The sequence below is a fragment of the Penicilliopsis zonata genome (genome assembly GCF_001890105.1).
Source record: "Penicilliopsis zonata CBS 506.65 unplaced genomic scaffold ASPZOscaffold_2, whole genome shotgun sequence".
NCBI classification, from domain to species: Eukaryota; Fungi; Ascomycota; class Eurotiomycetes; order Eurotiales; family Aspergillaceae; genus Penicilliopsis; species Penicilliopsis zonata.
In genome coordinates, this window is record NW_019208912.1 from 1683901 (window position 1) to 1707675 (window position 23775).

Below are 23775 nucleotides of genomic sequence, written 5' to 3' on the forward strand. Positions count from 1 at the left end.
GTACGGCGTAATCTCTGTTGTGTAGTTCCCTATGTCTTTCAACATGAACCATCCTTCGACTAGAGACCACCAGGCTGTGGCTTCAAGATTGCTTTAAGGCAGGCAGTAAAGTCTTCGGGATATTCGAGTCTCGTCACTGCAGACACGTATCCGTCTGGTCTGGCGAGGATCAATGCACCCTGAGACAGAGAAATGCCGAGCTGTGCATGACCCTTGCCCGCTGGATCTTCATACACCCTGTCACTCCAAACCGTGGAAAACGGAGAGGGAAGATTCTTGACTTCAAACGAGACGTGGTCTTGAGTATGGATGAAGGAAAGGTCGATGACGTAGCCCCAGTTTGTGCAGGGACCTGACTCAGTGTAAATGTCCTCATGGGAGAAGGGGGTAGTCTGCATGCAGTCCGTCCTGTTGAAGGTATTCAAGGGCGATGTTCTTGACACCAATTTTTCGCCGAGGGCTGCGACAACTCTAGAAGTGATCAGTTCACCCGCGAAGACAAGGATATGGAATCGTGCTTTGGAGGGCATCTCATGCAGCAGGTTGACGTGGTTGCCATCGACGTGACGGATGAGATCGATGGGATAGAGACGCCGCCCACGCATGGGTGGGTGAGGTGCCTGCTGGCTCAGTCTCATCTCGCGAATGTCAACGGATAGAGAAGTACGCGGGTATTGGTCGTCATAGTCCATTGTGGACCGGACAAAATGCTCCCACTCTTGAAAGACTGAGGCGCGACTGGAACACCATTCTACCCCACCCAACAAGCTCTTGAATCGGTCCTCCAGACGCTGGAGCTGGAATTGACGGTTCTCTCTCTCGATTTGATATGTCGCCAGCAATTCCGGCTTTGCCATATCCTTCAGAACCAAAGCAAGCTTCCAGGTAAGATTGTAGGCATCTCCACAACTGGCGTTGATGCCCAGGCCAGTCTCGATGTTGTGGTTACAGGAATAGACACCCATCGTGAAGATACGGCGGCCATCATGAAGTACGTGATTGAGAAAACGAGCAGGCTCATACTGCCCGATAGTCACAACTTCGGTCACCTTGGCGACTCGAGGAAAAAGGCCGTTTGAAAGACGTTGTGAAAGGATCCCCTGGAGTTTGAACGACTCGCTTGCATGCAAACCATCCTCAATATCAAAATTTGGGCTCTTGACATTCACAATCTCCTGTTGGGTCAGCTGGAAGAAAATGCGGGTGCGATTATCTTTGCCGGGCATCGACATAAATGTTCCCATAGGGGCGATGACAGAGCAGAGACGGCGCAGATCGGTGAAATTGCACTCAAGGACGACATCAGCAACCAACCAAGAAGGCTTCACTCTCGGGAGCTCTCCCCAATCGCGGGCAACATTTATATCGTCCTTGGCCGTATCACCAACTATGATGTATTTGAAAGACCAGGTTTCAACCGAACCAGAACGTAGGTCTTGAATGAAGGCAGTGACAGGCCAATCTGTATAAGATTGCTCTCCACTGTACCGGTATGCCAGGAGCTTTTTGTTGCGCTGAATGAACTGGCCTTTGGAGTGTATGATACCCTCGAAGGTCTCCTCTGCGACGCCTTTACCAATACTCAAAAGGTAGGGAAACTTCTGGGCTAAACGGCGTGGACATGTCAGTGATCGTGAAATTCTATCCTTGGATGGCTGATACTCACTTTTCTCGGCCAGGCGAAAGGTGGAGGCTCTTGCAACTTGCCCACTGTTTCCGCGGACCTCCCAAAGCGAAGACTCTGAAATCCGGCACCCTTTACTGTCCAAGGTCTCCAGTATGCCCATCGCGTGAAATATCTCCTGCGTCTGCGGTTGAATCACTAGGTTTCAGCTGTCAGTACCAGATCTTTCAAATGGAGCTTCAGGGATAGTTACGGCTTGGATGGGCAGCCTCCTGAGTAGTAGCATGCTCGTCAATCATCAGGAAGTCTACCCCATATCGCTGGAGGGTCATAGCAGCCGTATATCCAGCAGGCCCTGCTCCTATGATCAGCACATCAATAGACTTGAAGATTTCCATTGCGCTGCTTAGAGTGTGATTAGATTGAGTGGCCATTTCCACAGGTCACCCAGGATGGGATGTGATGGTGAAGAGAGATGAAAGGAGAGAAAGAATTGTTGTCATTTTCACAGTAGCAGAAAAAAATATTATTAAAATTGAAATACTTTAGATAGAGAGGAGTTGTCATCGACAAGTTGAGATTTGTGGGAGAAGTGCATCGCAGAACATGTGAGAGAAGGCCTAAAGTCACTTCAGATTAAGTAGCCAGGTGAAGAGCACTTTCAGCATCACCCCATCCCAGTTGTCAGCCCCAAAGTCGAGCACCGCCTGGGTGTGAATCTCCTCTGCACACAGAACAAGCTCGACCTTGCTGCCATATTGATTTTTGTCTCCCATCATCTCTGCGAGCCGTTTGATATCGTCCACGTACACCTCGGCGGTCCCCGCGAGAAGAAGCAGCTGCTTGGTGTGGACATAGTGCCAAAAGTCGTCTCCAGCCGCCACAGGCGTTGCCCAAACCTCGTCGTTTGCTGGCTCCCAGTTCGATGTGAACAGTTTCATGGAGTCGGAGTTGACAATATCCTTGGAGGCATTGAGATTATAGCTCGGGGCTGCACTGTCGTTGGCACAGCGAGGGCTGACGCAGAACGCTGCGCGAAGCTGACACGGTCCGCCTTCCGATATGGGCTGTACAAGAGGATGAGGCTGGCGTAGGTGAGCCAGAATAGCCAAGGTCAGATTCCCACCAGCAGAGTCTCCGCCGACGATGATCTCGGAGGCGTCGTGATGATCCAGGAGCAGGCGCAACGCCGCCACTGCCTGCGCCAACTGCCCGGGATATTTGAGCTTTGGGGCTAATGTGTACTCTAGGATGACTAGATTTGACTTTGACTTGGCCGCGGCAGCATGGGCGAAGCCCACTTGGACAGCAGAAATCGGGAATATATAACCTCCGCCATGCAAGTACAGGAGAATGTTTCCTGGGGTGTGCACAGCGCAATCGATGAAATGCAGAACAGCCTGCCCATACTGTCCGGCATCAAGGGTGGTTGTTTCATGGGAAAATCCCTCGGTCTCGCACACATGGTCGATGATAGACCCTGACGGCTGGGTGAACGACCGCAGCTCTCTTAGCGAGAGCTTTGTCGAGACCTGAACGACACCTTTTATAAAAGACGCCTTCAGGGCCTTCAGGGAGAAGTCTCGCGTCTTCAGTGCCTGCCATACCACCCTCAGCCCGACTCCTGGAATCAGAAAGCAACACTTTGCTGCGAATACAATTCTTTCCGGTAGAGTCAAGCGCGGTGGCACATGGCTTTGTCCCGAAGCCATAGTATTGCAATTTCTGACAAAAGGAAGCGATGCCCTATTCAAGTTGGGAGATCACTTGTACAGCATCAGGCTTGCTGTATTGTCGTGCCTTTCCAGCAGGTCGCTCTCTTTTCTTTTTCTTCGGGTTGTATTTCCCCAATCTCCCTAGGGCTCAAACGACGTCGATGGTGTGGAGAAGCCTATCATGAAGCCGAATCTAATTTTAATTCCCAAGCTAAGACGCCTCATTTTGCATCATTTCCGGTCTGACCCGGCAATGATAGTCATGATCAGTCAGGATATTTGATTTAGAACCAGTTCGATGCGCAGAATATCCCACGCTTGGTCTGCAACCAACGTCATTTCTTTGAGCAATACAGAAAAGACTCAATAACCCCCTCCACTTTACCAATTCAAAGAAAACCCCAGAGATACTGCTGCGCTAGATATTCGCTGTATTCGGTTCTTACCTCAGCAGTCTGGTCAGATGGAAAGTCAACCAAGTCGGTTGGTTCAACCTTTGGCTTGACACCTCGCGTGCGAATACAACAGCCTCAGCCCCGTGTGCAGTGACCACGATGGACCTCTTCAGGGGTCTCCATTCTAGGTCTCTCGCAACAACCGCATTTTCTTCCACAGCATCCCCCCCGCCCAGCGCAGTCTTTTCGCAGCCACCAAGATAAGTACCAGTCCGATTTCTTTCTGAAGGCTCTGTACCCGCGCAGGAACGGAGGTCCAGTCAGATTAGAGTCGATTTTTCAGACGAGAAGATTTCTCGTTGAGGCTCTCCAGCTGTTCTTCATAGGATTTCCGCTGTGCTGAGATCTCCGAGGTGGTTTTCCGAACGGTCGAGGGACTTGGAAAGAGCCCGCAACTCTTCCGTGAGATAGACTTGTTTCTGGACGATCCAACAGCCCAAAATGTCTGCCTCAATAATCTCCTGCCACATCTGCAAAAGTGTAAAATGATCCCAAAAGTAATGGAACTGGAGCATCTGAAGTGTCTCAAACTTGCCGGCCTTTTGCAACTGGTTTTCGGGCCACAGCATACCCTCTCCATCTGCACAGCATGGTGAAGTCATCAACAGAACGACCAATTGTCTACCTCTTACCGTCCAGAGTCGGTGAAAGGAGTGGCTCAAGAAAAGGCCACGGGTTAGATGACTTGCTGAGCCTTTTCATCCATTCCATTCCGCCGCGGTGAGGTCTTTGGTGTTTTGCCCTCTAAGGTGCCCTGAGAGCCACGAAAGAGGCATAATCTCTCCAATTGGGGAAACAAGGAATAGCGACATGGTTGGATTGGAATCGAAGAGGTTCTATGTTTATATCACCTGTCTACAGGTCATACTGCGTCATCCGAGTCAATTCCCAGGATCAACCCAGCAGTTTTGTCTGTACAACCTCTCCTTACAGAGACGACAAGGTTATTTGGACGTCTGAAATGATCTACAATATATTATTGATACTGGCTGCTTTTGTTGATATTCCCCTGTGCAGCGACAATTCAACATTCAAGATCGGCCTTTTTTCAAGGTCGAATCAGTCAACAGTATACTAGCTATCTACTATACAGTGAATGTGTCGTAGTCTCTGATATCCCTACTCGAGGCACCGACATAAACCGTAAAGTCACCCTGAGGAACCACCCAGGCCTGCGCGCCAACATCCCAGTAACTGACATCCCGTCTCGTCAGTGGAAACGTGACTTCCTCCTCCTGCCCAGGCGTCAACTGGATCTTCTCAAACCCACGCAGTTGCTTGGGAGGCGTCGAGGGCGCATCCGCAGGGAAACCAATGTACAGTTGTGCGACTTCTTGGCCCGTCACGTTGCCCGTGTTGCTGATCGATACGCTCACCTCACCGATCGAGTCGAAGAGGTCTTCAGGTCCGCCGGGGACAGTAAGGCCCGTTGCTGGACCGGGAGAGACGGACACGTCCACATGGAGGTATGAATAGTCGAATGTGGTATAGGCTGTTCGAGTTAGCAATTCTATCTCTTGCCCAAAAAGAGAAAAGAGGAGTCATACATAAACCATATCCAAACTCGTAGCGGGGCTGTATTCCCTCATGGTCGAAATGACGGTAGTCGATGAAGAGACCCTCTGGATAGTCGTCAATCTCGCCCATCACCCATCCAGTACCGTAGTCGGCTTCCTTCTTCGCAATGGTGTAGGGAAGTTTCCCGCTCGGGGAGACAGAACCGTACAGCACATCGACGAGGGCGTTGCCGCTCTCCTGGCCAGGCAGGCCAGCCCAGACGATAGCCACCACATTCGGTTGCGCCAGGATGGTTTCGAGGATAATGGGCCCGACGCTGTGCACGACCACGATGGTCTTTTTGTTGGCGCCAGCCACGGCCTGGACTAGACCGTTGCCGTTGTGCCATGGGTCCAGGGTGTTGCGGTCCCCTTCGTTACCCTCCACCGTTATAAAGGCCTCGCCGGAGTCCGAGTTGATGAAGACGATGGCAATATCGGCACCCGCAGCCGCACTGGCTGCCGGCCCTGTCTCGTCGGTCGTGCTCGTCACGACGCGGGTGCCGTCTGCCGAGGCTTGCTCTTGGATGGCATCAAGGGGGCCAATGAGGTAGGGAAATTGATCGGTTCCACTGCCCCAGCCCATTGCTAGGGTCCCGACGTCGCATCCTCGATCGGAACAATTGTTCGGTCCCGCCGGGTTCACGATCGCATCGGAGCCAATGATCGCCAGACTGGCGGGACTGGCCAGAGGCAGCACCCCGTCGTTCTTGAGCAACACGATCGAGTCCCGCGCGAGGGTCCGCGCCAGCTTGCTGTGGTCCCCCGTCACGTCGACGGCGGCATGTCCACCGTGATCGCTGGACTCCCACGAGTTGAACTGGACGGCCGGGTATCCCTCGTCCTGGCCGAGGAGGTACCAAGCCGCCAGAACGCGCAAGGCCATATCGTCGAGGCGAGTCTGGGGCACGGACCCATTGTTGATTGCTTCGATGAGGTAGTCGCCCCAGAAAATGTTACCCCGTGGCTCTGAAAAGTCGCTGCCGGGCATGGTCATGTCGAGGCCTGAATTGGCACTTGCGACGGTGCTGTGCTGCGCGTTCCAATCGCTCATGATGTATCCGGGGAAGCCCAGCTCTGTCTTCATGATCTGGTTGAGCAGCTCGTCGTTCTCGCACGTCCACGTCTCGTTGACCTTGTTGTACGAGCACATCACCGAGGCGACGTCCGCCTTGACCGCGTCCACAAATGGCCAAAGGTACAGTTCGTGCAGGGTCCGGTCGTCGATGTTCGAACTCATCGTCTCGCGGTTATGTTCTTGCTCGTTGCCGATATAGTGCTGCATCATTAACCACACATACATATACACATATACACACACACACATATTGGAAACCTAAAAGCTTACCTTTGCAACGGCTTGCACCCCCTCACCCTGGATACCCTGGATAGTCTCACTCATAGCCACCCCACTGAGAAACGGATCGTTCGAGAAGCCCTCCCAGTTCCGCCCGCCACCGGGGTTCTTCCCCAGGGGCCCAGCGACCGGCCCCAACGAGACATGGATACCCAACCCTTTCGACTCGGCGCCAATTGCCGCCCCTCGAGCACGGAGCAGCTGTTTATCCCAGGTGGCGCCTGCGTTGATCCCCGCGGGAAACGCAGTGACGGGGTACACGAATCGAGGGCCCAGCGGCGAGTCCTGCAGACACAACGACGGATACGGGATCGAGGTCGGCGCGTATGTGTTTCCCACGCAGGGCCCGCCCTCCCACGTCACGCCGGTCACTATCCCTGCCTTCTCTGTCTGGTTGAGCAGGGCGAGCGCTGCCTCGGCCTTGTCGTAGGCCGTTGCCCAGTCCAGCGCTGCCGCCTGCTGCGCGAGGCTGCTGGCTGCCAGCGCCGTCCACAACAGAGTGTGCATTTTCTTTCTATTTGTGTGTGTGTGTCTTCCAGAAGGAATTTACCATTCGAAATGGAAAAAAGAAAAAGGGTCCGGGTCCGTTTTATACCATGTTAAATTGAGATCTGTGGATTCAGCAAGGGGCCGTCTCTAGCATCTGGGCGTGGACCACATTCCAGTCAACAGAGGGTAGTTAGGAGGAGGTATTCTTGGCCAATGCAGTACAAAGGGGCAGAAACGTCACCAGATATTCGGTTCCTCAGTGGTACCTCCGTACAGGGAGTCCATAATGCCCTTTTTTTTGCTTTCCATCCTGGACTTCTCCGTCCTTGCGTGACTTCACACTATTACCACCTCCGTGCGGATGCTTTCAAGTCTGTGTCACTCTGGAAAAATCTCCGAGAATCTTCTGTACTGTGTTAGCCGTGCATGGTTTCGACAACTGCTGTACGATATTTCCTTCTGGCGTGCATGATGATTGCAGGAGATGGAGTGGGTGGTTTGAAGAGGAGAGACAGATGCGCATCGTAGTCTCCGGCATTTTAGACTGGATTCCTCGGCATTTTATAGACGACGATATCGTCAATTAAACAATAACAGACTGTAATAGAATTGAATGTAATAAAAATTAGAGGCACTATCGTCTAGACGTCGTACGGGGGAAATGGGCTGTGTTCAAGGCTGCTCGTCGACAGTGTTATGGATATTGAGGTTGTACTGGTTCCTTTGCTCTTGTCTTCCCCCAGTAGATTTAAGCTTGAAATGAGAGTTACTCCATAAATGAGGGATTTCCATGAAATTTCATAGTTCAAATCGTTTTGTCATTTCTTTTCGATAGCCTGATATTGCTCAAGCTTTCTATCTGTTATATATAGTTACTTGTGTGCCCTCAACAGTCACCGGACGCCAAATATTCAAACACCAAAGACATGAATACATAACCATCATTTGAAGGTAAACCATAAAGTCGTATGAGTTGAGTCGTGGGACTGTCTGTTTCCCATGCATGTAATCTGTACATGTATACAAATGCAAACTGTATCGCCATGTATATCCGAAGTATTCATGACCGAGAAGTTAAGATGAATAAAAAGATAGCGCTCTGCGATTTCAAGCAGTGAACATCATTTTCAGTCGGCTGGATCGTTTGACTTTTTCCTGGGGTCGCTTGCCGCTCCCAGATGCCTTGGAAGGAGCTTTTGATGATGCTTTGGAGCCGATCCGCGAGAATATGCCCGAGGGGGGCGATTTTGAAGGAGCCTCAGATCGATCGACGCGAGAGGAAGAGTGCGACCGGGGCTTGGAAGTCGAAGTCCGCGAGCGACGTGAGCGCCGGGATCGTGTGTCGGACACCCCGTCGTCATCATCAAAACGGAACCGGGGATCGCGTGTCATCCGTGCAGTGGTCACATCGATACCGGACATGGCCGCAGCCGTCGGGGTGATGAACTCGCCGTCAACCGAGGTACCCAAACTGACAGCTTCGATATCCGCCACGCCACGGCGCCACATTTCGACGGAGCTCAAATGTTCTGGATCGATTTCGAGGATCTCCTCCATGATGTTGGGGTCCTCCTGCCACTGAGGCTCGGCCATTTCCGGCGGGTATTGTGGCTGCTGGGCAGGGGCGGGGGCGGCGGGGGCGCCGTTGATCATTTTCGTAGCGCCTTGCATCTGCTTGATGATCTTGTAGCCGCCAAACATTACGATGGTGACACCGATGCCGACCCCGGCGGCGATGAGGAACTGAGGGCTCGCTAAAAGGGAGAAGACAGCAGGCGCAGCGGCTTTGAAAGCCCCCAAGGCTGATGGGGCTAGCTTGCTGGCTACATTGCTAATTTCTGCCAGCGTCAACGCAACTGCAGCCATAGCTTCTGGATTCTTCTGCAGGTGGGCGATGGTCTGTGTAGCGCTGTGGTGAACACAATGGGCCTCTTCAAGCAACCATTCGGTGCGAGACACGAGGCCCTTCAGTTCTGGATCTTCAATCTGAGGCGAGGGATTTCCACTGGCATCCCTCAGAGCAATGGCGCCGGCATCTGCGCTGGTGGGTTGGTGGTACTCGCCGTAAGCAAGGTCCATATCGATGTGAGCGTCCGATCTAGATCGAGCCGTCGTCGGGCGGGCGTAGACCTCAGGTTGTTGCGCAGTAAAGTCGTGGTGGGTGTGGCGCCGAACCATCTCTGTCGGCTGGCGCTGGCTCGGGGGGTAATCCTCCGAGACAACGGTGTGAACATCGTGATCATACACGGGATGTCGACTGCGCGCAGAGCTGTGTGGGTGTTGCTGTGACCGATGGCTGCGATGACTGCGGTGGCTGCGGTGGGAGGAGGCAACCGACGGGGGGGCCTCGTTAATGCGATAGTTCTCGTTGATGTGATAGTTCTCGAGCGCCTTCAAGGCCTGCATCTCTGCGATCTTTGCATTGCGCTCGGACTGGATCACGGCCTTACGCTCCTGGTAGGCATTTTTGGCCTCCTGGAAGACGCCAAACAGGTTCTTTCCCTGCAATCGCACCGAGACGGGGTCAGCTCGTCATACAGACCATCAGAATCGACATGGCGCCCTGCCTACCGTGCTGACGACCTTGCCAGACTTGTCGATGACAGCAATCGTCTGGCCCAATGGCATCGTGGCTGGATGATCTGGTTCGATTGTATTGTATGTTCCCCCTTCAATTCCTCATATAACACTTCTCCTAGTCAAGAACAAGAGTTGACCAGACCGTCCCTCACACGAGGAAGACCATGCGTCTGCCGGATTCCAGATCGGCGGTGTGACGGCTATAGATAGATGGTGGCGGGGCGGGAAATAGTAGTTATTTATTATGGAGTCCGGATCCCCGCAGCAGCGAGAGTATAAGTACTCAGCAACGCGACGGTTCGAGCGTTTGTCCAGACGTCACAAAGACCGTAGAGAAAGAAAAAGAATCCAGAGTAAAAGCACTGTGTACGCTCAGTCCCCAAGGGGAGCAAACGCCTTTATCTGCCGCGGGTGGATTCGGCAGAGCAGTACACACACACACCCATGTGTTGGCAGAGCAAGAACAGACGGTCGGGGTGGCTGGGAAGCAACGGGGCCAGGACAGCATTAAAAGCTACTCATAACAGGGCGATGCCCCCAGGGAAAACGGGGTAAAACACGATGCAGCGAACCGGAAGAGCTCTTGGTCTGGTCGATTGGGTTGCAAAGGAAGCGCCCTCCTGGGAGGAGCTGCTAAAGCTGCTGTCGACCGGCATCGTGGACTGCGCTGTTTGGCTGGTTTGGCTGGTTTGGTTCTGTTTAGGCAGGCGCAGGGCCGAAGTGTGGCGCAGGCAGAGATCATTGCACCTGGCGTTTCCGTTCCTGCCTGATGTGGCACTTCCCATGCCTCTAGACCTGACCCATGCCCACGCCACTGTGGCGCAGTCGCTCTCCTGATATCAAGTCACATGGTGTCACGCGACAGAGCAGTGAGCTAAAGAATACCAACCAGAGAGAAAAAAAGGGGAAAATACTCAATACAGGAGGTATTTACTTTTACCAAACCCCCTCGGCTATTTTTTCTTCCTAGGAAATTAAGCGTGGAGGCATATGTAGCGCAAAGTAACTACACCGTAGAGTGTCAGGCATCAGTCTAACAACAGTCAGGTAGTGCAACATCAGCTGTGAGTCTAAAAGAACCGGATCATTTCACTACAGAGTATGGAGTATCCGTACTTTCTACTACATCTCGAAACTTCTGGCTCGTTTGTCTCCCCTGTATAGTGATGCATCCCCTGGCAGTTAGTTCTCCCTGTACTCGTAACCAGGGGTACCCCGTACTCCGTACTCTGTAGACCGCCAATTGTCGCCATCTCCCTGCACAGACACGTTATGCCAGCGATCGTCTGTCCCTCATCTGTATTTGACTGGTTAACTATATTGCTTATCTGTACCTGGACTGTGTCACTTGATACTTCGTTTGTTCTTTATATCTGTCTCCTTGCCTCCTGCATCCCATCATTCCTGCATCGATGACATTGCGATGATCGACCCTTCGCGATGAGCAGTAAAATACTCACAGTGCCCGACAGGGCTCTCTTGGCCGCCAGACTGATATGGGACGAGAGGTAGATCGATTCTCTGCTAATATTCAAAATTCGAAGCTCGGAATTCGAAGAGGAAGCCATTGTTAACCACGATAGACCGCTGTATCTGAACCAGATGGGTAAAGATAAAGATAGAGCAGATTTGGCTCCCGGTCAAGATACTACTAATCCTAATCATAATGGTAAGTTTCCCCGGTCGCACCGCCACATCCGCACAATTCCAACTTCCTCCACCCCAAACGACAAAAAAAGTGAGTCATTGGCTGGAAGAAGAGAGAGCTCACCAATGGACACCACAGTCGACACGGACAGTATGTTGGAGGTTGACCATCAGACGAAGGCTTGGGAGACTGATCCGCAGGCTGCGCTGCTGGCCACGCCTGCCCCTCAAGTCAACTGTGGCATCGGCCACCGTGTCCGAGCCAGTCGCTCGGTGCTCGCCTTGGTCCTTGACGACGAGTATGTGTATGCAGGGCTACAGGGAGGCGATATTCTCGTAGGTGGATTCTTGATCATCTCGGATTACTAGATTGACTGCTTGTTTGTTGTCGGTTGCTAATTTATCAGGCGTGGTCGCTCGAGACGTACGATCTGGTTCTGTCAATCCACGCACACCAGGAAAGTGTTCTTGGCTTGTATCTGTCGGATGATGGTCGTCTTCTGTTTTCTAGCGGAGGGGATTCCGTTGTCAATGTGCGTTGATTCTCTAGCTGGATCTGAGCTATTTTGTGGCTTCTTTTCTGATGAACCAGGTATGGTCGACGACTACCTTTGAACGGCTCTACTCCATCTATTCGCACCATGATGTCGGCGATATCTTTGCCGTCGTCTATTCGTCTACTAGAGACACCGTCTACTGTGGTGGCCAGAACACCAGTATTCAGTGGTGCGACCTCTCAGGCTCGTCTACCGCGTCGGCGACGACCTCGGCGGGGCCTCATCACCCGTCGAGGCGTACCCATCGCTTCTTCGATTCCCGTGGCCCAGACGGGAAGAGAGCACCTCGATCGGATTCTAATTCAGACGATGCCCAGGCCATCACCGAGGGTGGTCAGCTGCTGACGTTCAAGCGGGATCACCACAAGCTCTTTTCCCACCATGGATACGTGTACTCGATGCGCCTGGTTGCCGGTCTGGTGGAATCAGCACCCTTGGAAGAAGTCCTACTGACAGGTTCCGGGGACGGTGTTGTCAAGCTGTGGCATTTGGCCCAGCAGACAAACTCTGTGCCCACCCAGATGGCCAAACTGCAGAATGGGGACCCTGTGTTGTCCATCGCTGTGGACGGCTCCTTTCTGTACTGCGGTCTAGTTGGGGGTGCTCTCAACATTTGGAACCTTGACTCCTACCAGCTGGTCAAACGCATCACCAAGCATATCGGCGACTTGTGGGCTGTTGATATCATCCGCTCGGTCGCCGTGTGTGGCGACTCCAACGGAATTGTCAAGGTATTTAATCCATCCTCTGCTTTGTGCTGTAACTATCTATACCCGCTAACGCAACCTAGAAATTCAACTCGCGCTTTGAAGAAGTGGGCAGCTGGGTTGCCCACGAGGGGACCATGTTGGCCTCGGCCGCCGGTCGGTATAAAGATCGAATGATTTATGCCACAGGAGGTAACGACAACACGGTCGGTATCTGGGATCTTACCGAGGTTTCTTCAGCCCATCAAGAACTGGCGCCAATCAGTAATGGTAGGTGGTAGGGGTTTTTTTTTTTCGTTTATTTTTTCGCTCGACCATAGACTGATTATCAGATGAAATGGTGAATTCTCTGGCCAAATTCATCGCGTTCAAGACCGTCTCGTCGAGTCCCAAATTCGCCGGAGAATGCAACCAGGGCGCAGCTTTCCTGCGACGCCATTGCAATTATCTTGGAGCCAAGACCACGCTGCTAACGACTGGTCCCGATACCAATCCGATCGTTTATGCCCGTTTCCATGCAACTTCGCCGCAGCCAGTGGGTAAGACCATCCTCTTTTACGGTCACTACGATGTGGTCAACGCACACAGCAATCGCGCCCAGTGGAAGACAGACCCTCACCAGCTCACCTCTCTCAACGGCTTCCTGTATGGTCGTGGCGTGACGGATAACAAGGGCCCCATTCTTGCCGCTCTCTACGCAGCGGCAGACCTGGCCCGCACCAAGACGTTGCAGTGCGACGTCGTGTTCCTGATTGAGGGCGAAGAGGAATCCGGGTCCCAGGGGTTCCACGAGACCGTGCGCCGGCACAAGGCGGAGATCGGGCCGGTAGACTGGATTCTGCTGGCCAACAGCTACTGGCTCGACGACTTCAATCCCTGCCTGACCTACGGCCTGCGGGGTGTCGTCCATGCAAATCTGGTCGTGACGAGCGATCACCCGGACCTCCACAGTGGTATCGACGGCAGCGCGTTGCTAGATGAGCCGCTCAAGGACCTGTCCATGCTGCTGGCCACCCTTGTGGGCCCCAAGGGCAAGATCAACCTTCCGGGATTCCAGGCCCCGGTTCTGGCTCTGACCGAGGAGGAACAGGAACGCTATTCCGCCATTGCCGACGCGATTCTTCCGCATCACCCGGAGATCACGAGCCCCGAGGCTCTGATCCGGTCGCTCATGCACCGTTGGCGCGAACCGGCACTCACCATCCACTCGGTCGAAGTGCCTGGCAACAAGAGCGCAACCACCACCATCTCCCAGAAGGCCAAGGCCACTATTTCCATCCGCATCGTCCCTAACCAGGAGCCCGACGAGGTGGCGGCCAACCTGACGGCTTACGTGCAAGAGCAGTTTGCCAGCTTTGAATCGCAAAACGACCTCACCGTGGAGATCACCGGGAAATCCGAGCCGTGGCTCGGCGACCCCAACAACGAGATCTTTGCCACCCTGTCCGAGGCCATCTCTGCCGCGTGGACGCCCGACGCCCAGTCCCGGAGGTACAGGCACTACCTTCCAGTGGCCGTGGGGACGGCCACACGTCCCGCGCCCGCTGGCCCGCGGGGGGAGCAGCTCGTCCGCAAGGACTCCTCAGACAGTCTAGCATCACATATTGACCGGGTCATCACCTCGACAACATCAACGGCCAACGGTGTCGAGGGCAAGAGATCCGCTGCGAACACGATTGTGCCGACCTCGTCGACACTAGCCAAGAAGACCCTCGCCGTCGTCCTCCCGGAGCGGGCTTCGCGGGCTTCTTCTCCTTCTCCCTCGGTATCCCCATCACCGGCACCAACCCCGGAGCAAGTCACATCGGCCCCGACCGCGCGTGTGGTCAAACCGATTTATATCCGTGAGGGAGGGTCCATCCCCACCATCCGGTTCCTGGAAAAGGAGTTCTCGGCCCCGGCCGCGAACCTCCCCTGCGGACAGGCGAGTGACAATGCCCACTTGGCCAACGAGCGGCTGCGGGTCGAGAATCTGTACAAGAGCCGCGAGATCTTCAGATACGTGTTTGACAAATTGCCGAGCAGACAGACTTAGGAGTGAGCAGAAAAACAATGGAGCTTGGATGGCGTGGGCTGCCATGTAGTATAGTCTTAATTCCGCCTGCATTAATATAACTACTACCATCAGTTAATGCGCACCCAATCGATATTACATAAATTCTCTAAACACCTACAATTATTCCACTTCCCAATACTCAGTCAGACTAACCACTTTCTCGGTCTCCAGCAAAACCGGGCACGAAGCCGGTTCCGGGCCTGGACCGGGATTGCGCTTTATAGATAAAAGCGGGATGTAGAATGCTGCCAGATATAAAACAGTTTCTTTACACGTTTCTCTTCTCATCATTCAGTCAATACCTTCTATTCGATTTCCTCAAATCTCCCCCATCATGTCCGAATACTCCAAAGCATGCTGCACCGCCCCGCTCGCCGTGGTGGGCGAGTACGTCGCCAAGGGCAAATACATTGACTTTAATGGAATGAAAACATGTACTTCCTTTCTTTCCATGAAAAACTAAAAGAAAAAAGGCGTCAAAGCTAAGTAATAGATGTCACTGGTCCCCCAACGGCAACCAAGGCAATCATCTTCATCTACGATGTATTCGGGTATACACCGCAGACGGTGCAAGGTGCCGACATCCTCGCCTCCGGAGGACCGTACCTAGTTCTTGTTCCCGACCTACTAGTATCCAACTATGTAGAACCCGAGTGGGTGATCCCCCCTCAATCAGAGGAGGTGAAGGAGAAACTCGCCGCGTTCCGAGCTCGCATCACGGCCCCCGAGACCTGGGAGCGCGTTACCTCGACAGTCACCGCTTTCAAAACCGCGCCAGAGTATGCTTCCATCACTCGCTGGGCGGGCATCGGATACTGCTGGGGTGGCAAGATGGTGTCCCTGTTGACGAGCAAGGGGGTGGATTCCCCGCTCGATGTGGGCGTGCAGACCTCCCCTGCGATGGTAAACCCGGACGAGGCCAAGACCGTCACCGTGCCGAGCATGATGCTCGCTTCCAAGGATGAAGATGCCGCCCTCGTGCAGGCTTATGGGCTGAATCTCGCGGTGCAGGAGAAACATGTCGAGACCTTTAACCAGATTCATGGCTGGATGTCGGGCCGGTAAGAGGACCTCTTTCTGTCTTTCTTTCTTTCTTTCTTTCTTTTTTTTGCTAATTTATGCAGAGCTCAGCTTGATGAAGAGGAACCGCGCAAGGAATACGAAAGGGGGTATCGGGTTGTTATTGATTTCTTGCACAAGCACTTGTAGATAGATGAATATAAACCATTAGACTGTTGTAGACTGTGTTGTAGACTATGTAGACTGAATGTATATTACCAAATCCGCTTGGCCACCATCTCATACCGCGACACCAGCTCCATGTTCACTCCCTCCTTGCCGCTCTTGTCCCGTTCCTCCTTCTCCTTCAGGCGCCGCAGACCCTCTGCATCGTCCGAGTAGATCCACCGCCGCTTGTCTTCGTTGACTTCCACCACGCCCCATCCACCCACCCGCCGGCTGCCCTCGACGACGTACTCGCGACGCGGGGCCGTGCTGGTCAGTTGAGATGTTGGTTGTGGGGTGCTCGTTGGCGGAAGGCTGGTCTCTGTCTCTTTCATGGCGCGGTACCGAGATCGAGCAAACGCCAGCAGGACCATGCCGAGCAGTAGTTTCAGGATCAATAGAATCACGAACCCGGTCAAGATCAACAGGACGGTGAAAATCCGTACCGACTGCGCGGGGGAGGGGATCGCGTTCGCCAGCATCGTGCGTAGGAAGGAATTCACATGCGCCATGGATGCTGGGATCACCGTCGACAGTGTCAGCGGGGTTGCAGACGGTAGCGCGACTGACGAGTGGCGGTTGCTTTGGATCGTGGCTAGCGTAGTCGCTGCAACGGAAACTGACGAGAAAGACGATGAGGAGGATGAAGGAGGTTGCGGGAGCCACGCGGCCAAGAACATCTGGTACGTCTGTACCGAGACGCGGAAGAAAAGACACGAAAGTGGGATGACCGGCAGGCCCAGCCGGCGCGTCAAGTTCTGGTCTGCAAAGGCGTTTGTGTAATAGTCCTTGGCCAGGATATCAAGGAAGCGGCCGTAAATCTTGGGCCGCGTGTTGTTGAACTTGCCAATGTACGCATGCTTTAGCCAGTCGACCAGCATCTCCGAACCCAGCACCACCAGGAACGGGCCTAGCACCTGCGCCACTGTCGGCAGGAAGGAGTTCGCACCACTGCTGACCGAAGAAAACAAGTAGGTCGGGAACATGGTGAACGCCTGTGGGAGGATGGATGCCGCTGTACGCGGCGGGGTGGATAAGGGGGTGCTGTTGGTGCTGCCAGTCCATGCGCTGCTGCCGCCGCCGAGACCCAGCGAGCCCAGGCTGCCGAAGAAATTGAAGGTCCCTGTCTCGACGATGTTGCGCGACGCGATGATAGTTAGCATTAGCCATAGCTGGAAGCGCTCGACCACGTCCGCGCACGTGAGCTGAAAGAGGTTCTCCTTTTCGAATTTCTTGAACACGGTCGATTTGATCTCCACGAACTGGTTCGACAAGAGCAATGTGATCAGCGCGTTCGAGTACGAGTTCACAGCGACGTTTAGCGTCATCACCTGGTAAAATAGGGCGGTCGAATGGACCACCGTGTAGACCAGCGCCAACAGGAAGAGACAGAAAGGACGGGAGACCTTGCTGCGGCCGTCAGGCTTGCGTTCCAGCGCCTCACGGGAGAAGAGACACTCTAACACATCCTGACCGATCGCTGCAAATAGCCGGTCGCTCACTTCCAGCACGTTGTAGATCACGTATAGCTTGATCGCGGCCTGTCCACGGATCCAATGGTACATCCGGCTGGCATCGAAGAACATCAACACACAACATGTGAAGATCATGAGCAGGCCTTTGAGGATATCGGCCTTGTCTTCCGGTAGGAGCGCAGATGGGATCGACTTTTGTCGGCGGTGTTTGCGCGTCTCCGAGCGCCGGTGACGCTTCGTGGATTCCATTGGCTTCGAGTTCACATCTCGATCCGCCGGTAACGTCTCCAGCGGTTTGATGGATCCACTAGAGGGATTTCGAGATCTTGTTCCAGCCTCTGTAGAAGTCTCGGCAGAGAAGGATCCCTTAGATCGTCTGCGCCACACTCTCCCAACACCCTTGACGACAAAGCCCGATATAGACTGAATTTCGAAGCCCATATTTGCGACCCAAGAGGTAATAAGAATATAGAGAGCTTTGATAAAGCGCAAAGGGAGGATTGTAAACGAATAGAGCCACGAGTCCAGACACGCCAGGGCCCCAAACCAGAGTACTTGCTCCAACACCGGGGGTATCATCAAGAAATTCATCAAGCGTTCGAGCTTCACCCGCGACGACTCGTAAGGAAAATCGCTCGCACTTGAGCGGTAAATATACAATGGAGACGGTCGACCCGAGGCAAGCTCGAGTTGCAGATACGTAGGGATGGAAAGGGGCGGGAGAGGAATCCCGGGAGGGATAGAAGATGATAGCGGCTCAGCCAGCGGCGGCGCTGATGGAGTAGGATGATTAATTTTGGGATCAGCGTCAATGCGAGAGATGGAAGGACGATCCGGCTTCCATCTCGACGACCAGGTGGATGCCAACCGCTCGTTGGTAAACGTAGGCATTTGTCGGTGCGACGAAGTCGGTGTAGAAATGGTGCGTGAAGCATGTGGTCTTGTTCGGGGCCCATTTGCTATCTTGGATGGGAATGGGCTCGTGAATTCCAGTGCATCATCGAGATGAGGCGGCTCCTTGTTCGGTCGCACCTTGGACGCTTCTAAGCCCTTGGCCTCGTCTAAAGGAGGCTGATGCTGTTGGCGCTGCTGTCGCAGGTCTGCACTTGACTGCCCCGATTGCCTTTCGACAGTTTCCGGCACTGACCGTCGATGCTGGTTGCTTTCTGGCATTGCTGGCTGGGGTACATTGGATTCGGGCGATGAGACCGGCTCCTGTGGTTTTGCCAGAGACAACTTCAAGACCTGATCACCCTCCTGCAAACTGCGCGGCGAGACGTCTTGTGAAGCGAGAGACCGCAATGCAGCACTGATTCCCGGACCATCCAGAACGTCTACCACCGATGTACTGCTCGAACCGTCCACGCCTGGTTTGGAAGAGTGCTCAAGAACGATGCCGAGACCCTGCTCTGGCAATAATGGGGCGGACTGACCGCTCTTTAGTCCATTCGTCCTCTCCTCAAGGACGGCTCGCGTACCACCCTCGTTGGTCTTCCCTTGAGATTCAATAACCGAACCCAACCGGGAGTCAGGCCCATCCTCATTCTCCTGCCCGTGTGTATGTGTCCCCGTCGGCGACAGCGACGACGTTCCAGAACCCTCTCCCACCGCGTTCATCCTGCTGGGCCCTGCACCACTGATTTTCTCGTTCTCGGTTCGATGTTTGGGGACATGCAGATCGGAGGTTTCCGTTTCGATTCCACGCAACTGCCGTATTCCCTCTCGCTGGGTCATCGCCACCGCGCGGTTGCCCGTCCCGTTGACCTGGCCGTTCAGTGCGTGCTCTTCATTTGTACCGGCATTCTCCTGGACGCTTCTGTTCGACGATCGTCTGCTGCTCTCTTCGTTATCTGTAAAGGAAGGCTGGCAACGCAGACTGTCCTTTCGGGAGTGGTCAAAGGGCGTGGAGGGAACAGGCGAAGCAATCATCTTGATCAGTTCCAACAGGTTAACGCCAGCAGGACCCCTGAGATCAAGACCGGTGTAAATCGTATTCAGACCATCTCTATCGCACAGTAGTAGTTCTGCGCCCCTAGTCGCAGGGGTTCAAAATGTCAGATCGCTTCGTGCAGCGTCCTGCATAAGGTCGGCGTGGGCTGCGACCGGGAGTTACGACAAACACCCCAGACCGCCTTTTTGCCAACAACTTGCCTCGATGGAATTCCACAAATCCGAGATCTTCATCTCACTCTATTGATTTATTGCTAAGACGGATTGATTATAGATTCATTCTCAATCCGCGTACAGATGGCCGACACTTGATGCATGTGGTTGCAATTGAAAGAAGAGGCAGAGTACCCAGACACTTACTATTCTGAACCCATATCCTCCTTGATATCCGCGACGAGTCAATGGACAGCACCTTAACTAGTGCCAGTAGCACAAGTCTTTATGCAGCATCGTCAATATGGCTATCTCTTACGCCGTCAAACTACTCATCTAGGAGCTTATGAGGATGGGTTCTCGAAACCGAGGGTCAGCGATTGTCTGGATGTTACGCTCAGGATGACTTATGAGAAGCATTTTTTTAGGACTACCCACGGTCGGATCCTGGCCACGCCGTTTCAACGGAACTGTCAACAATTCCATGCTTGTGAAAGTTGACATGCACTTTTTTGATTTGCGTATTCAAAGGATATGTTGGCTTAGTAGCTACAGGGGAATACCAGTCTTCTACGGAGACAGGGTCGCATGTGAACAGCATCCATTGAATATAATAGATTCTCATATGAAATGAATGACATCTTCGCTAGGATTGCGCGTCGTCGGGTATCAAGGGATAACATCGCCATCCGGATTTAGTAGAATCGTATCGTTAAGATTAGAAAGAAAATCCCCAATCCATCATCACCAATTAAAATCAAACCTTGGAAAACCATCACAGAAACCCGCTGCTACTTTTCCAACCCTATGTTCGGCATATTCGGCTTCATACTTTGGTTTGGTGCTCAAAAAAAAAAAAATAACCAAGCCAGACGACTGCGCTGTTGTCCTAGTACGGCGAGGTTCCCTCCGGATTGTACGCGCGGAACTGCGGCGCACCGTGACTCGACTCATTCGATGGGGACGCAACCCGCGGAGCATTGTACAGTCGAGTAGCCGAGGCTGGTGTCTGGGAGCGGACTTCCGGCGTACCAGATCGGTTTACCATAGAAGGGTCAAAGGCCATATACCCGCCCGCCGGCGGCGCAGGTCCCGGTGTGTTGCTGTTAACGGGGGGGCTTCTCGTTTGCTGACGGGACTCGCTTCGACTGGCGGGGGTATACGATCGACCAGGATACTGATCATGAGCTGGGATCGGAACCGTCTGGGATCGAGGAGGGCCCATGGGAGTGAATGACCTTGGAGGCTGCTCGTTGTCGAAGGTGTTGGCGCGTACTGGTGCGTGAGGTATTCCGTCCTGGTTAGCCGGCGAGTCAACACGCATGGGAGGACGAGGCATTCCATTCTGGTTGGCCGGCGAGTCAACACGCATGGGAGGACGAGACATTGCGGTCTGGTTAGCCGGCGAGTCAACACGCATGGGAGGACGAGGCATTCCATTCTGGTTAGCCGGAGAGCCGACGCGCATTGGCGGATTAGCCATTCCACCCTGGCTAGGCGAGTTCGTACGCATTGGAGGGCGAGGTGTTCCTCTCTGGTTAACAGGAGAGTCGAGGCGCGTGGGTGGTCGAGGCGTACCACTTTGACTTAGAGGGGAGTGGGATCGAACTGGATATCCGTTGGCCATTCCAGCAATGATGCTCGGCGGTTGCGGCGTGCCGCTGCTGAGCGGGGTATATGATCTCACGGGATAGTCACCGTTGGCTGCTGGAGTGTCCATCGTATGGGTCAACGAACGCGAATACGGGTCATTCGCCGGGGTATAGGGTCGATAGGATGAGTACTCCGAGGGCGCCTGGGAATCTAGTGACGGTTGGTGTGCATGGTATGATTCGTACTCGTCGTACTCGTCGTTGGAGCCTCGGTAGGCCGGATGAGGGGGCCTGCGAGCTGGTCCGCCCCTTGGACCTCCCATTTGTGCTCCAATCTGTGCTCCCATCGGTGCTCCCATCTGCCCTCCCATTGGACCTGCCATAGAGCCTGACATTGGATCTCCCATTGCCTGTGGAGCGGGTGTGGCCCGGGGCGCGGTGGTCGGGGGTCTTGCTAGTGGTGTATGAGACCGGACCGGAGGGGGGTGACTGTTGCTGGGCAGCGATGGGACCGGAGGTGCGGTAGAGGTCTGCTGACGATCGAGGGGGCTATATCCCATGGTGGCCGCATGGCCGGTCAACGAAGCAGACTCGGAATAGGCCGATGACTGGGTGATAGTTCGCGAGAGGGGTGGCTTTTCGTCCGCCAAGGAAATATCTGGCAGCGTTGCCTGCTTGTGGAGAGATCGCTGATCCGGCGCGGCGGTTCCCGGACGCGAGTAGGGAGGCAGAGTCGTCTGGGTGGTCGTTCGGGACAGAGACACGTTCGGCATTTTATTCATGTCTGAGTCGCCGAAGTTGGGCAGGGTGGGTTTGCGGTCCATCGCATCCGGAATAGGGTCTTTGGTCTTGCGAGTCTGCAGAGCCACTCCCTTGTTAAGGGCCTTGTCCACCTTTTGCCTGACGATCCTCTTGAGGCGGGTGTTGATCTTGCGGCGGCAATAGGCTTTAATGCTACCATCTTCCGAAGGTATATGGTGAAACAAAAAGATAAGATACAGGATGATGGCCAAGGCGAGTTTGAGGACAGAGAAGACCCAGATGATGAGGGTGAAGAGCATGCCGAACAGGACCAAGGCTTGCTCGTCATTTTCTTCGGCGAGAATCTTGATGTTGTCGAAGAACTGCAAAATCGAAGACGAGCTTTTGGATGTCGCATCTGCACCCCCGGGAAGCAGATCCAGTTTCATGACGGAGTACAAAGTAATGGCGTTGACGACTTGGCGAGGCCCGTCGGCAAAAATAACGTTCAACCAGGCTATAGAAGTGTTAGCAAAAGCGTGCAAGGCCCGTCTTCCCGACGTATCCGCGCAGGTCTTACAGTTGAAGGAGAAGTATGCGAACAGCGCGACGTACTCCGCGCCCTGTTTACTCTTGGTCAATTCGGCGAAAACAAGGAACCTTCTCCATCCGCGACCACGTTTGCCCGGCCGAATACATTGCACACGGACGGCTAAGGGGTCGAGGTAACTTTGAGCAATGCTGCCCGAGCGAATGGAGCGGATCGCACGCATCCAGCGAATGAATAACAGCACGAAGGAAATGATGATGCAGATGGCAAAAATCCACCGCGAGATCCGGAAAGGGATGGCAGGTTTGATCTGACCGGCCCATCGGGAAAACACGAGCAGGTTGACGGCAGTGAAGGAGTCGACCGCATAGACGGCGATGGAGACGAGAAGGAAGACATAGAGGAAGAAATAGGAAAACGGGGCGAGGCAGGAATTCGACTTGAAATCGTCGAGGTTCTAGAAAAGCCATGCAGAGTCAGCGAGCGATCGTGGGGGTGGATAGGTAGCACAACACGAGCTGTTCAGATCTTATCTCTGAGGCGAGCATACAATGTATTCCCATCTTTCTTCCACCGACACCGGTCCCTTTTCTCGATCTCCGCAGCAACCCATTATGATAATATGCGACTGGACCTGCCAGGTATCAAAACGAAGTCACGAGAGAAAGATCGGTCGGTGAGACGCGCTGCGACAAGAGAACGAGTGGTTCTTGTTTCTGAGGGCAGTGAGTGATCACGACTTGCTCGGGCCAGCCGGGCGGCGTCGCAACCAGGACAATTCAAGGACAAAGCAAGGAATCCGAGATAAAACTAGTCGACGCTGTCGACAAGTGTGAAGGAGAGGCAAGAGCACAGGGTTCTTTTTAATGAACGAAATTCAGAGGTTCTGCATCCTCTTGCAGAACCAACAATCTACCAGCGGCAAGGAACCCCCGAGAGCGAACCGATAGGTGTGCTTCGACGGTAAAAGAGAGTGTGTGATGCGCGAGGTCCCAGGTTGCAGTAGCGCCCTGTTTCCTCCTCGGCTGCTCCAGGAGACTGACACTGACTGACTGTGCTGGTATGGGTATCTCTTGACGGCTGATCCCAGTGAATAGTAATAGTAGTAATACAGTGCCAAGGCCAGATCAGGGGGGAGGACAAAGAGCGTGTGTTTCAGATTAGAAGTGGAATGCAACAAGAGGACGGCGGGGGTTGGAAAGCAAAGGACAGAGATCGACTGGTTGCAAGAGACCAAAGAAGGAGTGACAGAGGTCTAGAAATTCAGCAGAGCAACGGAAGAAGAGATGAAAGAATGAGCGCTTCGCCCGAGTGATTAATTAGTGGTGAGACTTGTCGCTGACGGGG

General features: G+C 53.8%; 9 protein-coding genes across 9 annotated transcripts; 2 read left to right on the plus strand and 7 right to left on the minus strand.

The window, feature by feature from the left end:
• Positions 1-59: 59 nt before the first annotated feature.
• Positions 60-2022, minus strand: ASPZODRAFT_58057 (hypothetical protein; the record flags this gene model as incomplete). The annotated part of the gene is made up of 3 exons (XM_022728738.1): positions 60-1606; positions 1667-1822; positions 1878-2022. 3 exons carry the CDS (start codon positions 2020-2022, stop codon positions 60-62), a joined length of 1848 nt encoding a protein of 615 aa, XP_022584702.1.
• Positions 2023-2062: 40 nt separating this feature from the next.
• Positions 2063-3539, minus strand: ASPZODRAFT_1124063 (hypothetical protein). Its single transcript, XM_022721039.1, has one exon. It carries the CDS (start codon positions 3334-3336, stop codon positions 2251-2253), a length of 1086 nt encoding a protein of 361 aa, XP_022584703.1. The 5' UTR covers positions 3337-3539; the 3' UTR covers positions 2063-2250.
• A 1203-nt stretch (positions 3540-4742) lies between these two features.
• On the minus strand, positions 4743-7695 carry ASPZODRAFT_128815 (hypothetical protein). The gene is made up of 3 exons (XM_022722120.1): positions 6699-7695; positions 5342-6629; positions 4743-5286 (listed from the first exon to the last, which is right to left on the minus strand). Exons 1-3 carry the CDS (start codon positions 7212-7214, stop codon positions 4880-4882), a joined length of 2211 nt encoding a protein of 736 aa, XP_022584704.1. The 5' UTR covers positions 7215-7695; the 3' UTR covers positions 4743-4879.
• Positions 7696-8303: 608 nt separating this feature from the next.
• ASPZODRAFT_149579 (hypothetical protein) lies at positions 8304-9824 on the minus strand (the record flags this gene model as incomplete). Its single annotated transcript, XM_022725497.1, has 2 exons — positions 8304-9698; positions 9768-9824. 2 exons carry the CDS (start codon positions 9822-9824, stop codon positions 8304-8306), a joined length of 1452 nt encoding a protein of 483 aa, XP_022584705.1.
• Positions 9825-10879: 1055 nt separating this feature from the next.
• Positions 10880-11479, minus strand: ASPZODRAFT_128816 (hypothetical protein). Its single transcript, XM_022722121.1, has 3 exons — positions 11132-11479; positions 11005-11073; positions 10880-10951 (listed from the first exon to the last, which is right to left on the minus strand). The coding sequence occupies exon 1, from the start codon at positions 11342-11344 to the stop codon at positions 11144-11146; it is 201 nt and encodes a 66-aa protein (XP_022584706.1). The 5' UTR covers positions 11345-11479; the 3' UTR covers positions 10880-10951; positions 11005-11073; positions 11132-11143.
• Positions 11480-11549: 70 nt separating this feature from the next.
• ASPZODRAFT_58230 (hypothetical protein) lies at positions 11550-14722 on the plus strand (the record flags this gene model as incomplete). The annotated part of the gene is made up of 5 exons (XM_022728754.1): positions 11550-11759; positions 11831-11956; positions 12016-12711; positions 12771-12957; positions 13020-14722. The coding sequence occupies 5 exons, from the start codon at positions 11550-11552 to the stop codon at positions 14720-14722; spliced, it is 2922 nt and encodes a 973-aa protein (XP_022584707.1).
• Positions 14723-15077: 355 nt separating this feature from the next.
• ASPZODRAFT_57817 (hypothetical protein) lies at positions 15078-15952 on the plus strand (the record flags this gene model as incomplete). The annotated part of the gene is made up of 3 exons (XM_022728713.1): positions 15078-15177; positions 15237-15804; positions 15868-15952. The coding sequence occupies 3 exons, from the start codon at positions 15078-15080 to the stop codon at positions 15950-15952; spliced, it is 753 nt and encodes a 250-aa protein (XP_022584708.1).
• A 65-nt stretch (positions 15953-16017) lies between these two features.
• On the minus strand, positions 16018-19059 carry ASPZODRAFT_90128 (hypothetical protein; the record flags this gene model as incomplete). Its single annotated transcript, XM_022730386.1, has 2 exons — positions 16018-18421; positions 18482-19059. 2 exons carry the CDS (start codon positions 19057-19059, stop codon positions 16018-16020), a joined length of 2982 nt encoding a protein of 993 aa, XP_022584709.1.
• A 1375-nt stretch (positions 19060-20434) lies between these two features.
• Positions 20435-23041, minus strand: ASPZODRAFT_57811 (hypothetical protein; the record flags this gene model as incomplete). The annotated part of the gene is made up of 5 exons (XM_022728711.1): positions 20435-20547; positions 20962-21428; positions 21531-22395; positions 22459-22885; positions 22979-23041. 5 exons carry the CDS (start codon positions 23039-23041, stop codon positions 20435-20437), a joined length of 1935 nt encoding a protein of 644 aa, XP_022584710.1.
• Between the last annotated feature and the right edge of the window lie 734 nt (positions 23042-23775).